Source organism: Capra hircus, chromosome 12 (assembly GCF_001704415.2).
Source record: "Capra hircus breed San Clemente chromosome 12, ASM170441v1, whole genome shotgun sequence".
NCBI lineage: Eukaryota > Metazoa > Chordata > Mammalia > Artiodactyla > Bovidae > Capra > Capra hircus.
In genome coordinates, this window is record NC_030819.1 from 79,503,770 (window position 1) to 79,519,740 (window position 15,971).

A 15,971-nucleotide genomic window follows, 5' to 3' on the forward strand; every position below is an offset into this window, starting at 1 on the left:
TCAGCTGCTCAGTCATATTCAACTCTTTGTGACCTCATGGACTGAAGCAAGCCAGGCCTCCCTGTCCATCATCAGCTCCTGGAGCTTGATCAAACTCATGTCCATTGAGTCAGTGATGCCATCCAACCATCTCATCCTTTGTTGTCCCCTTCTCCTTCTGCCTTCAATCTTCCCCAGCATCAGGGTCTTTTCAAATAAGTCAGTTCTTCACATCAGGTAGCCAAAGTATTATAGTTTCAGTTTCAGCATCAGTCCTTCCAATGAATATTCAGGACTGATTTCCTTTAGGATGGACTGGTCAGATCTACTTGCAGGCCAAAGGGCTCTCAGGAGTCTTTCCTAACACCACAGTTTAAAAGCATCAGTTCCTCAGCACTCAGCTTTCTTTATAGTCCAACTCTCACATTCAAAGATGACTACTGGAAAAAGCAGAGCTTTGACTAGAGAGACATTTGTTGGCAAAGTAATGTCTCTGCCTTTTAATATACTCTCTAGGTTTGTCATGACTTTTTTCCAAAGAGTAAGTGTCTTTTAATATCATGACTGCAGTCACCATCTGCAGTGATTTGGGAGCCCCCAAAATAAAGTCTCTCACTATTTCCATTGTTTTCCCATGTATTTGCCATGAAGTGATGGGACTGGATTTCATGATGTTAGTTTTCTGAATGTTGAGTTTTAAGCCAACTTTTTCAGTCTCCTCTTTCACTTTCATCAAGAGGCCCTTTAGTCTTCTGCACTTTCTGCTATAAGAGTTATGTCATCTGCATATCTGAGGTTATTGATATTCATGCCAGGAATTTTGATTCCAGCTTTTGCTTCATCCAGCCCAGCATTTTGTGTGATGTACTCTGCATAGAAGTTAAATAAGCAGGGTGACAATATGTAGCCTTGGCATACTCCTTTCCCAATTTGGGACCAGTCTGTTTTTCCATGTGCAGTTCTAACTGTTGCTTTTTGACCTGCATACAGATTTCTCAGGAGATGGGCCAGGTGGTCTGGTGTTCCCAACTATTCAAGAATTTTCCAGTTTGTTGTGATCCACACTGTCAAAGGCTTTGGTGTAGTCAATACACAGAAGTAGATATTTTTCTGGAATTCTGTTGCTTTTTGGATGAGCCAATTCATTTTGGCAACTTGATCTCTGGTTCCTTTGCATTTTCTAAATCCAGCTTGAATATCTGGACATTCATGGTTCATGTACTGTTGAAGCCTGGCTTGGAGAATTTTGAACATTTTTCTGATAGTGTGTGAGGTGAGTTCAATTGTGCAGTAGTTTGAACATTCTTTGGCATTGCCTTTTGGGGATTGGAATCAAAACTGACCTTTTCCAGGCCTGTGGCCACTGCTGAGTTTTCCAAATTTGCTGGCATATTGAGTACAGCACTTTCACAGAATCATCTTTTAGGATTTGAAAGAACTAAGCTGCAATTCTATCACCTCCACTATCTTTGTTTGTAGTGATGCTTCCTAAGGCCCACTTGACTTCTCATTCCAGTATATCTGGCTCTAGGTGAGTGATCACACCATCGTGATTATCTGTGTCTTGAAGAATAGCAAAGAGAGAATGCCAAAGAATATCAGAGAATATCAAGAAGAGATAAGAATGCCTTTCTCAGTGATCAATGCAAAGAAATAGAGGAAAATGGTAGAATGGGAAAGACTAGAGATCTCTTCAAGAAAATTAGAGATAACAAGGGAATATTCCATGCAAATATGGGCACAATAAAGAACAAAAATAGTTTGGATCTAACAGAAGCAAATTATATTAAGAAGAGGTCGCAAGAACACACAGATATATTATACAAAAAATATATATTTTTGCATAAGTTCTTTACTTATTCATAGAACTTTTCAAGTAAGTTCTTATTGAAAGAACTTATTTGGAAAATCTTTTTTGCCTTTTGTTTAAAATTTTATTCAAATCTATTTTAGTATTATTTCTTCTCTAGCTTTATAGTCACATGGGTACCTATGAGCAAGTGTTTTACCCTGCTTCTCTCAAGACTAAACTGTTTGAGGCTAACTCTGATACACACTTCTGAACACAAGGTAATGATTTAAGATCTTGATACCTAATTATTCCTTAAATCTACATACCAAAGTTGTTCATTAGGTAAATAAATAAATACAAAGGAACTCATGGACACTTGAAGGATATATCTAATTTCTAAATTTATTACAATATCCAAACTGACAATGATGACAATGCAGGGAGATAATAATTGTATATTTTTTTAAAATTCTTGGAAATGTCATTAAAGGTTTTTTGTTTTTTTTTTTTTTTTTTTTTTTTTTTTTTTTACTGTTTCTATAGGCTATAAAGTGGAAGAGGGCCAATACAGAAAAAGAATCTTGAAGTCTATATTTCACAATTTATGTTTTGATAAAATAATCATGCTATACTCAATCAACTATTTTCCATTCTAGTGTTTAATGAAAAATGCAAATCCTTTGGCCTGCAGCATTTTAATCATACCCATGTTCCTTAACTTCAATTATCTCTTTACTCTGTAAGTGGATAACAACAATAGGATAACATTAAAAAAACAAATGAGAGAGAGAACTAGTGAATTACTGGAAATGTAGAACATTATGAACTTTGAATGTTTTTAAGTTCAAGATTGAGTCAAAAAACAATAGATGCCTGATGAATTGCATTTCTAAACTTTCTTTTAAATTACTCATATTATTAAATTATGTCTGCTTAGTACTTTGGAAGAAGAGTGATTTCTCTCCTGCAAAAATCTTAAATTTTAAAAAACAAAGTTGCATTCATCTACATAATCATCCCTCTAGGTCTTTAGCAATTACTTTTATCTGAGACACACATTTGTCTCTATAATACAAATATTCATTTTCTTGATTCAAAACTTTCTTGATTGCAAATGCCAGAGTTTGTTTATGATGGTTAAATACTTGGAACTGGCATATCACTATAAATTTGCTTGTCCTTCTGAGTAATAGTTTGTTATTTCCTAAATAGCTGAAACTTCTTTTTATTTTAGAGCAATAAAATGATACGTGCTGAGACTACTGGTTACAAAGCAGCTTTTGAATCTCATATGTGGCACATTTACGTATTTGTTACTAGTCTTTTGAAGTACACTGGACATGAGACATGTCCAGCCTTTTAGTGGAATAACATTTAAATAAGCTAGCTTGTAAAATAGCAGAAAACTATGCATTATTATTTGTATGACTAAGTAAATCATATGATTAAAATAGTGAAATGATACAATTTTGAAATAACTCCTAACTATAAGATAATTCATGCTCATGCTTAGTTGTGTCCAACTCATTGCAACCCCATGGACCAAGGTCATCTGACCCTAAAATTTTCAAGGCAAGGATACTGGAATGGGTTTCCATTTCCTAATCCAGGGAACCTTCCTGACCCAGGAATTGAACCTGAGTCTCTTGTGTCCCCTGCATTGGCAGGTGGATTTTTTTTTTTTTTTTTACCACTATGAAACCTGAGAAGCCAGGTTGAGATATTTCCTTGATAAATATTATGCTAAAATAATAAATAATAAATATAGAAATTTCTAAACAGAAATAATCAGATTTGGATTCTGTAAATTAGACCAATCATTGATGCAGATGATTGTTTGCTTTGGTGTATTTTTATTTGAAAAAGGTGAATAGCTTTCCTTGTAAACAATTTAAAAAGCAATTGTACTGTTTCTGTTTAAATAACTGAATTGCTAGTTGAAGCAAACATCTGTAAATACAGAAAAAGCTGAAAATTGTTGATGGCCCAATATGTTAATGCTTGACTTGTGCTTTGTAATAAGAAACTTAAAAACACTCTAAATTTCAACTAAACATAAATAAAGGACCCACTGGTTTAAAACACATGCTAATTTATTTTGTTTGCAAAACTCTGTGTCAAGCCAGCAGTATGCTTCATCATATAATATGCTGTATTAAATGCTATCAGTCATGTCATGACTAATTTTTTAAAAATATTAACCATGCTAATATTAAAATATTGTATCTTATCCTATCTCTTTATGTCTTCTTCAAAATGATGTAGTAAGTAATTAGCACAGGAAAAAAAGAGGCATGTTTTGAATTTAGGATTTTAAAAACTGACTTTTTGTGGAACAGACCTGTTAACTTTGATGCAGTAGAAAAAAGGAGGACCTAAAGAAACCCTATTTATGCTTGCTAATCCCTTAGCACTAGCTTTCTGTGTTCCCAATATGGTACATAGCAGCTGGAATCTGAAGATTTCAGTAGTGAACACCATATATTTGATCTCTGATGATATGATATGAAATTAGAGAAAAGCAAAACAAAATATAGTGAGTGAACATTTACACAAATTGATCACTATTGTTCATTACTAGGTAAAGAAACTGAAGAATGCTACCTGGGCATACAATTATAGAACTCAAAGTAGAACATTCTTATGGTCTAGTGTTAGTTACTCAGTTGTGTCTGACTCTTGAGACCCCATAGACTGCAGCCTGAGAGGCTCCTCTGTCCTTGGAGTTTTCCAGGCAAAAATATTGGAGTCAGTTGCCATTCTCTTCTCCAGGGAATCTTCCTGACCCAGCGATTGAACCCAGGTCTCCTGCATTGCAGATAGATTCTTAACTACTAGTGCCACCTGGGAAGCCCTCTTATGGTGTAAGTTACCATCATTTGTAACAGGTGTAACTTGTGATAGATGATATCGTGATGGGTGGTGTGAATAGGTGTGATAGGTGGTCGTGAACTTGCATGGACAACTGCTGTGCTCTGATCTGTGCCCCTCAAGTTGTTTGGTTGTGAAATTTCAAATAGCAGAACATGTAACAAAACACAACCATTTTTCATTTTAGTTATTTTTTTCAGTTTTTATTTATTTATTTATTTATTTTTTTTTTTTTACATTGAGTTGTAGCTTATTTACATTGTCATGTTAGTTTCAGGTGTATAGCAAAGTGATTCCATTATATACATATACATATATCTATTTTTTGGATTCTTTTCCCATTTAGGTCATTACAGAATACTGAGTAAAATTCCCTGTGTTATAACATAGCTTATCAATTTTATATATAGTAGGAGGCATATGTTTATCCCAAACTTCTAATTTATTCCTCCAGCCACCTTTCTTTTTCTCTTTGATAACTGTAATTTTTTTGTCTGTTTTATTGTCCATACCATTTGATACAGCTAACATCATATTCAATTGTGAAAATCTGAAAGCATTTCCTATAAGATAAAAAACAACACAAAGATGTGCACTTTATTTGACAAAGTTTTGGAAGTCCTAGCCACAGCAGAGAAGAAAATTAAGTAAAGGAAATTCAAGTTGAAAAAGAAGTAAAAGAAATTGTCACTATTTTCATACGACATGATACTATATATAGAAAATCCTGATTATGCGTCTAGAAAACTACCATGTGTTCTTACTAGGTCAGTCGTGTCCAACTCTTACGACCCCATAGACCTTAGCCTGCCATGCTCTACTGTCCATGGGATTCTCCAGGGAAGAATACTGGAACGGGTTGCCATTTCCTTCTCCAGGGGATATTCCCCACCCAGGAATTGAAGCTGGGCTTCTTGCACTGTAGGCAGATTCTTTACAAACTGAGGTATGAGGGAAGCCTCTAGAAAACTACTTAGTTAAATTGCTCGGTCATGTCCAACTCTTTGCAACCTCATGGACTGTAGCCCACCAGGCTCCTCCATCCATGGGATTCTCCAGGCAAGAATACTGGAGTGGGTTGCCAGAAAACTATTAGTACTCATCAATAAAATCAGTAAAATTGCAGGGTACACAATTAATACACAGAGATCTGCTGCATCTCTATACACTAACAAATTTTTTTTTAATTACCATCACATCAAAAAGAATAAAATATCTAAGAATAAAACTACCCAAGGGAGGAAACGACCTGTACAGTAAGTCCCATACATACCAATGAGTTCTATTCTGAGAGCATAAGTTCAATTTATTTGTAAGTCCAATAAAGGTAGCCTAGATACTTACCTAACACAATTGATTCTACTAATAGGATTTTAACTAACTAACTAATTATGAAATAATGTTCACACAAATGATACATACATGAAAACACAAATTAGAAAATATTTTACATCTTACAGCATAGTACCCTGAAAAGAACAGTAGTGCTGTACAACAGCAGGTATACAGGAGTTGACATGAATATTTGAATGTTTGGAAGCTCTCAACTTGAGGGTTCATTTGCAGGAGATTTACTGTGGTTTAAAAATTCTAAGACACTTGATGAAAGAAAGCAAAAATGACACAACAGATAGAAAGATAACCATGTTCTTGGATTGAAAGAACCAATATTGTCAAAATGACAATGCTACACAAGGGAATATACAGATTCAGTACAATCTCTGTCAAATTACCAATGGCATTTTCCTGAAAACTAGAACAACAACAACAACAAATTAAATGGGTACAGAAACACAAAAGACCCAAAATATACAAAGCAATCTTGACAAAGAAAAATGGAGCTGGAAGAATGAGGAATCAGGGATCAGTATAGACCTTAGAATATACAACAAAGCTATAGCCATTAAAACAGTATGGCACTGGCACAAAAACAGATATATCAATCAATGGAACAGGACAGAGCCTGGAAATAAACTCAAGCACATTTGGTCAATTACTATATGATGAAGGAGGCAAGAATATACAAGGGAGAAAAGATAATTTTTTCAATAAATTGTGTTGGGAAAGATGGAAAACTGCATCTAAAGAATGAAATTTGAACATTTTCTAACACCAAACAAAAAAATAATTTAAAGTTCATTAAAGACCTAAAACATAATAATGAATACTATAAAGTTCTTGAAAACAGAAGCAAAACACTCTTTGACTTAAATTACAGCAACATCTTTTTTGATTCACCTCCTAGAATAATAAAAATTAAAATTATCAGATGGATCTAATTAAATTTGAAAAGTTTTGCACACCAAAGGAAACTATAAACATAATGAAAAGACAACTCACAGAATGGTAGAAAGCATTTCAAATAATATCACCTTGTTTTAAAATTTCAATTTTATTCCTTTCATCAAAACTGTGATGTTTTAGCATTGGTCCACTGTCAAGGTTGTTATATCACAGAAAATGTTTTTATTCTACACTTAAGCTTACATAGGAGACAGAACTTAGCATTGGATCAACCAATCTTACCTTTTATATCTCAAAAAATATGTAGGAATATCAACATTAACTATTTTCCCCACAGATATAGAGAAATTTCTCCACAGCTAATTCCTTAACAAAAAAACCTTAAATTATACAAATGTTTTAGTACATTTCTTTTCATCATTTATCTTAATAAGTAAGTAACCAGAAAAAAAAACAGAAGAAATACCATATCACATGAGAGTCTCTATAATTACATTAGGATCATAACTCATCATTTTCTTCAGACAAGGTATTAACTGGCGGGTGAATAAAGCCTCATTGTCAATTACAGACAATAATATAACACTTTTGTCCTACCTTGATGTACTTTAATATAAATCTAATAGTCTGCTAATTTTCCAGTTTTCATTAACAGTAATTTATTTAAATCTACAGTCAACAAGTTTATATATTCTGAAAACAATGGTAATTTAAGCATTACTTACTTTATATGAAGGTAAAGAATGCTTAAATTACCGCACAACTGCACTCATCTCACATGATAGTAAATTAATGCTCAAAATTCTCCAAGCCAGGCTTCAGCAATAAGTGAATGGTGGACTTCCAGATGGTCAAGGTGGTTTTAGAAAAGGCAGAGGAACCAGAGATCAAATTGCCAACATTCGCTGGATCATGGAAAAAGCAAGAGAGTTCCAGAAAAACATCTATTTCTGCTTTATTGACTATGCCAAAGCCTTTGACTGTGTGGATCACAATAAACTGTGGAAAATTCTGAAAGAGATGGGAATGCCAGTCCACCTGACATGCCTCTTGAGAGACCTATATGCAGGTCAGGAAGCAAAACTTAGAACTGGACATGGAACAACAGACTGGTTCCAAATAGGAAAAGGAGTACATCAAGGCTGTATATTGTCCCCCTGCTTTTTTAACTTCTATGCAGAGTACATCATGAGAAATGAGGAAGAAGCACAAGCTGGAATCAAGATTGTCAGAAGAAATATCAATAACATCAGATATTCAGATGACACCACCCTTATGGCAGAAAGTGAAGAAGAACTAAAGACCCATTTGATGAAAGTGAAAGAAGAGAGTGAAAATTTTGGCTTAAAGCTCAACATTCAGAAAACGAAGATCATGTTATCTAGTCCCATCACTTCATGGGAAATAGATGGGGAAACAGTGGAAACAGTGACAGACTTTATTGTCTAGGGTTCCCAAATCACTGCAGATGGTGGCTGCAGCCATGAAATTACAAGACACTTGCTCCTTGGAAGTAAAGTTTTGACCAACCTAGACAGCATGTTAAAAAGCAAAGACATTAATTCGTCAACAAAGGTCCGTCTAGTCAAGGCTATGATTTTTCCAGTGGTCACGTATGGATGTGAGAGTTGGACCGTAAAGAAAACTGAGCATTGAAGAATTGATGCTTTTGAACTGTGGTGTTGGAGAGGACTCTTGAGAGTCCCTTGGATAGCAAGGAGATTGAATCAGTCCATCTTAAAGGAGATCAGTCCTAAATATCATTGGAAGAATTGATGCTGAAGCTGAAGCTCCAATACTTTGGCCACCTGATGTGAAGAGCTGTCATTGGAAAAGATCCTGATTCTAGGCAAGATTGAAAGCAAGAGGGAAAGGGGACTACAGAGGATGAGATGGTTGGATGGCATCACTGATTCAATGTACATGAATTTGAGCAAACTTCAGGAGTTGGTGCTGGATAGGGAGGCCTGTTGTGCTGCACTCCATGGGGTCACAAAAAATCAGACACTACTGAGAGACTGAACAATAGCAACTTTATATGTAATAAAACAATTCCAAAAAACTTAGGTAAAAATACATCCCAAAATGAAAATTATTCTATGCATAATTAGTTGCTGTAGAGGCAGTCAGATCTCTTTGATGTGTCTTTTATCAATACCATACTTAGCAGTTTTCTTCAACTTGTTTTCTCTAGTTGAGTTTTTCAGTTAGCAGTTACACTTGATTTTCATTTAAGAGTCACTATAATTAGAAGTTAAAGTTGCAAATTGCAGAATGGACTCTGACTAGTTTATCAGTAAGTATAAATATCAATGATAGTTCACTTAATCTCCATTAAAGCCCTTGAGTTTGTCTTTCAAGCAGCCAGTTAGTGGTCCACCAATGAGCCATTTCCCCCTTTTGATAGTCATAGATACCAAAGCTTGAAAAGCTGATGTAAAAAATGGATATTAGTATTTCTGTCACCCCTGCCATAGTTACTCTTAGGGCTAGAAAATAGCTTCTCTGTGACAGCATCATCCTTATTGTGTTTGTTTCTGTTTCTGATTGGTATCTATGGATGAGGCCGACTGACAATCCCTTATCCATATTTCTGTGACCTAATGCAAGTAAGTCTGGGGAAATGAAATCCTAACAACAGTTTTGGGGACAGTGTTGTTTATTAGGCAAAAAATTATCCTAACAGAATATTCCAAATAAAGCATAAACCATGCATTTACATATTCAAATTGTGAATGCTGATCACATCACCTATATAATTATGTATAACTTACTGTCTATGGCAAAAGAGTCATTGTGATTGACACTTCTCAACACAACAGGATTATTTTTGAGTCAAAATTCCCAAAATGGAAAGATGCTATCATTACATAATAACACATACATAGATTTGGATTGTTTGCCAACTGAGAAAAAATATGTAAACACACAAATATGGTATCCATGTTTTTTATTTTTTCTTTCTTATCATGTATAAATGATTATTAAATTATGTAGTATTTCTGGTGTAAGATGGCCTGTATTTAGGAAAACTAGGTTAAGAAAAATGGAAACAGAAATCTCTAAACTCCTTGTCATTAATCCATATTATGCTAAATAGAGTTTTGGCTTTTGAAATTTACAGTAATGAAAACTTAAAATTTGCCACACAGAGCTTTCACTTAACTCTTTTGCATAATATTTTCTGTCAAGAGAAAATATAGCTATTTTGGAGGTGTAAGTGACATCTGTCAATTACAATATGACAAAATTTCTTTATAAAATTGTTTTCAAAATTGAATTTTTTTCTCTTTTTCTATATTGATAATATTATACATTCAAAATATCATTTGTTGACATAAATTCTGTAAAATAAGAACTGAATTGACCACTGAGATTTTACTATTTTAAAAGACCTTAAGCAATTCTAAAGAAAGTAACATCCTGCTTGAAAAAAAACTTAGTTGACTCACTAAGGAGATGGTTAGGGACAGGGAGGCCTGGAGTGCTGTAGTCCATGGGGTCACAAAGAGTTGGACACAACTAGGTAACTGAACAACAGACTCAAAAATCTGTACAAATGTAACTGATTGGTTGAAGGACTAATGACCTCCTTATCACCAAAGTTCCTCAGTTAGAGTCTTTCTGATCACTTCATGGAGATGTTGTACACATAAAGCAGGCATCAGTTGGTGAGATTCAGATCTTTTTAATCTTAGAGTGACAGAATTTAACTGCCTCCCTGAGATAATATGAAAACTTTTTTAAAAGAAAAGCACAATAATTTACAAATTTAGATGCATTTGATTCTTCTTCTTGTGATGCACAGCTCTAGATGAAGTTGATTTAATAGTGACCTTAGAGACTTTTGTGAAAATTTCAAGATATATGTATATTTTTTTCAGCAGTAGCTATTTCCTCTACTACACTATGCAGAAGTAGTAACATCCAGACAGCAGCAGAGACATGAGGTTATATTTGGTCTTTTGCCTTCTGAACCTAGAATCTTTAATTAAAAAGTATTCAGAAACTTAAATGAATACTTCAGATATGCTGTTTTAAACAACATTATAATTTCCAGATCTACTGACATTACAAAATTAGGGTACTAACCTATGAAGAAATATCTTCTGCAATTCATGGGCAGTTCCTTTATTACTTATGTAAATGAGTATTGAAGAACTAAAGCCATTTAGTATGTTGACATTTTTTCTACTTCTTCAACATAAGGGAAGTTTTAAAGCAGCATGAAAATGGAAAATCATTTAACTGAAGGTTAATCATATTTTTACTATACCTCAATGTAGTCTCATTTCTGTTTGGTTTGAAAATGAACAGAGAAGCAATAAAGCTATTATATCTAGATTATATTTTTTTAGAATATTAAGAAAAAAGAGAATTAGTGTGCTTTAAATAATTACAAATACTGGTCATTTTGAGAGCAAAGAATAATGTTTTTGAGAAAAGTAAAAGTCATTACTTTTGTAAACACTGATCAATGATATCAGAAGATTAAATGACAAAAAAAAAAAAAAAAAGTTGAGTGAGTATAGCCCAGTGGGGATACAAAAAATAGTCTTAAATTTGGCCAAGTTAAACAAAACAAACAAAAACAAACAAAAAAAAAAAAACCAATCTGTAAGACAGAAATTTACACCATAAAATAAAAGTCAGAAGGTAGAAATACTACAAAGGAAACATCAGTGAATATTTAAGGGAAAGGGAAACAAACAAACAACCAAAAATTGAAAGTGCTGTACTCAATATGCCAGCAAATTTGAAAAACTCAGCAGCGGCCACAGGACTGGAAAAGGTCAGTTTTCATTCCAATCGTAGAGAAAGGCAATGCCAAAGAATGCTCAAACTACCGCACAATTGCACCCATCTCACATGCTAGTAAAGTAATGCACAAAATTCTCCAAGCCAGGCTTCAGCAATACGTGAACTGTGAACACCCTGATGTTCAAGCTGGTTTTAGAAAAGGCAGAGGAACCAGAGATCAAATTGCCAACATCCGCTGGATCATGGAAAAAGCAAGAGAGTTCCAGAAAAACATCTATTTCTGCTTTATTGACTATGCCAAAGCCTTTGACTGTGTGGATCACAATAAACTGTGGACAATTCTGAAAGAGATGGGAATACCAGACTACCAGACCTGCCTTTTGAAAAATCTGTATACAGGTCAGGAAGCAACAGTTAGAACTGGACATGGAACAACAGACTGGTTCCAAATAGGAAAAGGAGTATGTCAAGCCTGTATATTGTTGCCCTGCTTATTTAACTTCTGTGCAGAGTACATCATGAGAAATGATGGGCTGGAAGAAACACAAGCTGGAATCCAGACTGTAGGGAGAAATATCAATAACCTAGATATGCAGATGACACCACCCTTATGGCAGAAAGTGAAGAGGAATTAAAAGCCTCTTGATGAAAGTGAAAGAGGAGAGCGAAAAAGTTGGGTTAAAGCTCAACATTCAGAAAATGAAGATCATGGCATCTGGTTCCATCACTTGATGGTATGTAGAAGGGAAACAGTGGAAACAGTGTCAGACTTTTATTTTTTGGGGCTCCAAAATCACTGCAGATGGTGACTGCAGCGATGAAATTAAAAGACACTTACTCCTTGGAAGAAAAGTTATGACCAATCTAGATAGCATATTCAAAAGCAGAGACATTATTTTGCCGACTAAGGTCCGTCTAGTCAAGCTTATGTTTTTTCCAGTAGTCATGTATGGATGTGAGAGTTGAACTGTGAAGAAGGCTGAGTGCTGAAGAATTGAGGCTTTTGAACTGCGGTGTTGGAGAAGACTCTTGAGAGTTCCTTGGACTGCAAGGAGATCCAACCAGTCCATTCTGAAGGAGATCAACCCTGAGATTTCTTTGGAAGGAATGATGCTAAAGCTGAAACTCCAGTACTTTGGCCATCTCATGCAAAGTGTTGACTCATTGGAAAACACTTTGATGCTGGAAGGGATTGGGGGCAGGAGGAGAAGAGGACGGCAGAGGATGAGACAGCTGGATGGCATCACTGACTCAATGGGCATGAATCTGAGTGAACTCCAGGAGTTGGTGATGGACAGGTAGGCCTGGCGTGCTGTGATTCATGGGATTGCAAAGAATCAGACAGGACTGAGTGACTGAACTGAACTGAACTGAAACCAAATAATTCATAAGTTTTCAGTTGTTTATGCTATTGGGAGAAAAAGGATCAACAAGAATGAATGAAATATTCAGATATCTTTAAAATCCTCTTTTTAGAATCTGCTAAGTACAAGCCAATATAGCATATTTACTAATTCATGGTGTTAATCAACTTTGTTCAAAAGCTAGCTCCTATAAAACTCTTTATACTATAAAAATATGGCTTTTCTTCCCCTCATAGAGCTTCACATCGTAAATTTCTTAAATTTTTATCATATCTCTACTCATAAGATTTAAGATGTAAGAGTAAAATTTAATTGACTTCTCTGTTACGTATTTATATTACACTTACTGGCAAGATTACAAAAGAATATCATATCTCTACTAATACTGGAAACACTGTTCCATCTCTCTTATGGCAAATTATGCCAAAACCAGAGCAAATAAATCAAGATGAAGATAGCTAAAATAACTCCTAAAAAAGACAGGGAGGAAAATGTGCTTCTAGGTCAGTTCTGATCATCTTCTATCTTCTGATAAAACTATGAAAATGAATCAAAGTGAAAAAAGAAATATTATTGTTCAGTTCAGTTCAGTCGCTCAGTCATGTCCGACTCTTGGCGACCCCATGAATCGCAGCACGCCAGGCCTCCCTGTCCATCATCATATACCAGAGTTCACTCAGACTCACATCCATCGAGTCAGTGATGCCATCCAGCCATCTCATCCTCTGTTGTCCCCTTCTTCTCCTGCCCACAATCCCTCCCAGCATCAGATCTTTTCCAATGAGTCAGCTCTTTGCATGAGGTGAACAAAGTACTGGAGTTTCAGCTTTAGCATCATTTTTCCCAAAGAAATCCCAGGGCTGATCTCATTCAGAATGGACTGGATGGATCTCATGGATAGAGGGACTCTCAAGAGTCTTCTCCAACACCACAGTTCAAAACCATAAATTCTTTGTCACACAGCCTTCTTCACAGTCCAACTCTCACATCCATACATGACTACTGGAAAAACCAAAGGCTTGACTAGATGGACCTTAGTCGGCAAAGTAATGTCTCTGCTTTTCAACATGCTATCTAGGTTGGTCTTAACTTTTCTTCCAAGGAGTAAGTGTCTTTTAATTTCATGGCTGCAGTCACCTTCTGCAGTGATTTTGGAGCCCCCCCAAAATAAAGACTGACACTGTTTCCACTGTTTCCCCATGTATTTCACGTGAAGTGATGGGACCAGATGCCATGATCTTCGTTTTCTGAATGTTGAGCTTTAAGCCAACTTTTTCACTCCCCTCTTTCACTTTCATTGAGATGCTTTTTAGTTCCTCTTCACTTTCTGCCATAAGGGTGTCATCTGCATATCTGAGGTTATTGATATTTCTCCCAGGAATCTTGAGTCCAGCTTGTGTTTCTTCCAGTCCAGTGTTTCTCATGATGTACTCTGCACAGAAGTTAAATAAGCAGGGTGACAATATACAGGCTTGACATACTCCTTTTCCTATTTGGAACCAGTCTGTTGTTCCATGTCCAGTTCTAACTGTTGCTTCCTGACCTGCATACAGATTTCTCAAGAGGCAGGTCAGATGGTCTGGTATTTCCATCTCTCTCAGTATTTTCCACAGTTTATTGTGATCTAGAACAGTCAAAGTCTTTGGCATAGTCAATAAAGCAGAAATAAATGTTTTTCTGGAACTCTCTTGCTTTTTCCACGATCCAGTGGATGTTGGCAATTTGATCTGTGGTTCCTGTACCTTTTCTAAAACCAGCTTGAACATCAGGAAGTTCACAATTCACGTATTGCTGAAGCCCGGCTTGGAGAATTTTGAGCATTACTTTACTAGCATGTGAGATGAGTGCAATTACTGCTGAGTTTTCCAAATTTGCTGGCATATTGAGTGCAGAACTTTCACAGCATCATCTTTTAGGATTTGAAACAGCTCACCTGGAATTCCATCACCTCCACTAGCTTTGTCCATAGTGATGCTTTCTAAGGCCCACTTGACTACACATTCCAGGATGTCTGGCTCTAGGTGAGTGATCACACCATCGTGATTATCAGGGTCGTGAAGATCTTTTTTTGTACAGCTCTTCTGTGTATTCTTGCCACCTCTTCTTAATATCTTCTGCTTCTGTTAGGTCCATACCATTTCTGTCCTTTATCGAGCCCATCTTTGCATGAAATGTTCCCTTGATGTCTCTAATTTTCTTGGAGAGATCTCTAGTCTTTCCCATTCTGTTCTTTTCCCCTATTTCTTTTCATTGATCAGTGAAGAGGTTTTATTCTCTCTTCTTGCTATTCTTTCAAACTCTGCTTTCAGATGCTTATATCTTTCCTTTTCTCCTTTGCTTTTCACTTTTCTTCTTTTCAAAGCTATTTGTAAGACCTACCCAGACAGCCATTTTGCCTTTTTTGCATTTGTTTTCCTTGGGAATGGTCTTGATCCCTGTCTTCTGTACCATGTCATGAACCTCATTCCATAGTTCATCAGGCACTGTATCAGATCTAGGCCCTTAAATTTATTTCTCACTTCTGCTGTATAATCATAAGGGATTTGATTTAGGTCATACCTGAATGGTCTAGTGGTTTTCCCTACTTTCTCCAATTTAAGTCTGAATTTGGTAATAAGGAGTTCATAATCTGAGCCACAGTCAGCTCCTGGTCTTGTAATTGTTGACTATAGAGCTTCTCCATCTTTGGCTACAAAGAATATAATCAATCTGATTTCAGTGTTGACCATTTGGTGATGTCCATGTGTAGATTCTTCTCGTGTTGTTGGAAGAGGATGTTTGCTATGACCAGTGCATCTCCTTGGCAAAACTCTATTAGTCTTTGCCCTGCTTCATTCTGCATTCCAAGGCCAAATTTGCTTGTTACTTCATGTGTTTCTTGACTTCCTACTTTTGCATTCCAGTCCCCTATAATGAAAAGGACATCTTTTGGGGGTGTTATTTGTACTTCACCTTGAACA

General features: G+C 35.7%; 1 protein-coding gene across 1 annotated transcript in view; it reads right to left on the reverse strand.

Moving 5' to 3' along the window:
• LOC108637264 (germinal center-associated signaling and motility-like protein) overlaps positions 1-4,824 on the reverse strand; it is a 59,827-nt gene extending 55,003 nt beyond the window's left edge. The window contains exon 1 of the mRNA XM_018056317.1: positions 4,645-4,824. Coding sequence (XP_017911806.1) covers positions 4,645-4,824 — 180 coding nt within the window. The remainder of the gene's footprint in view (positions 1-4,644) is intronic.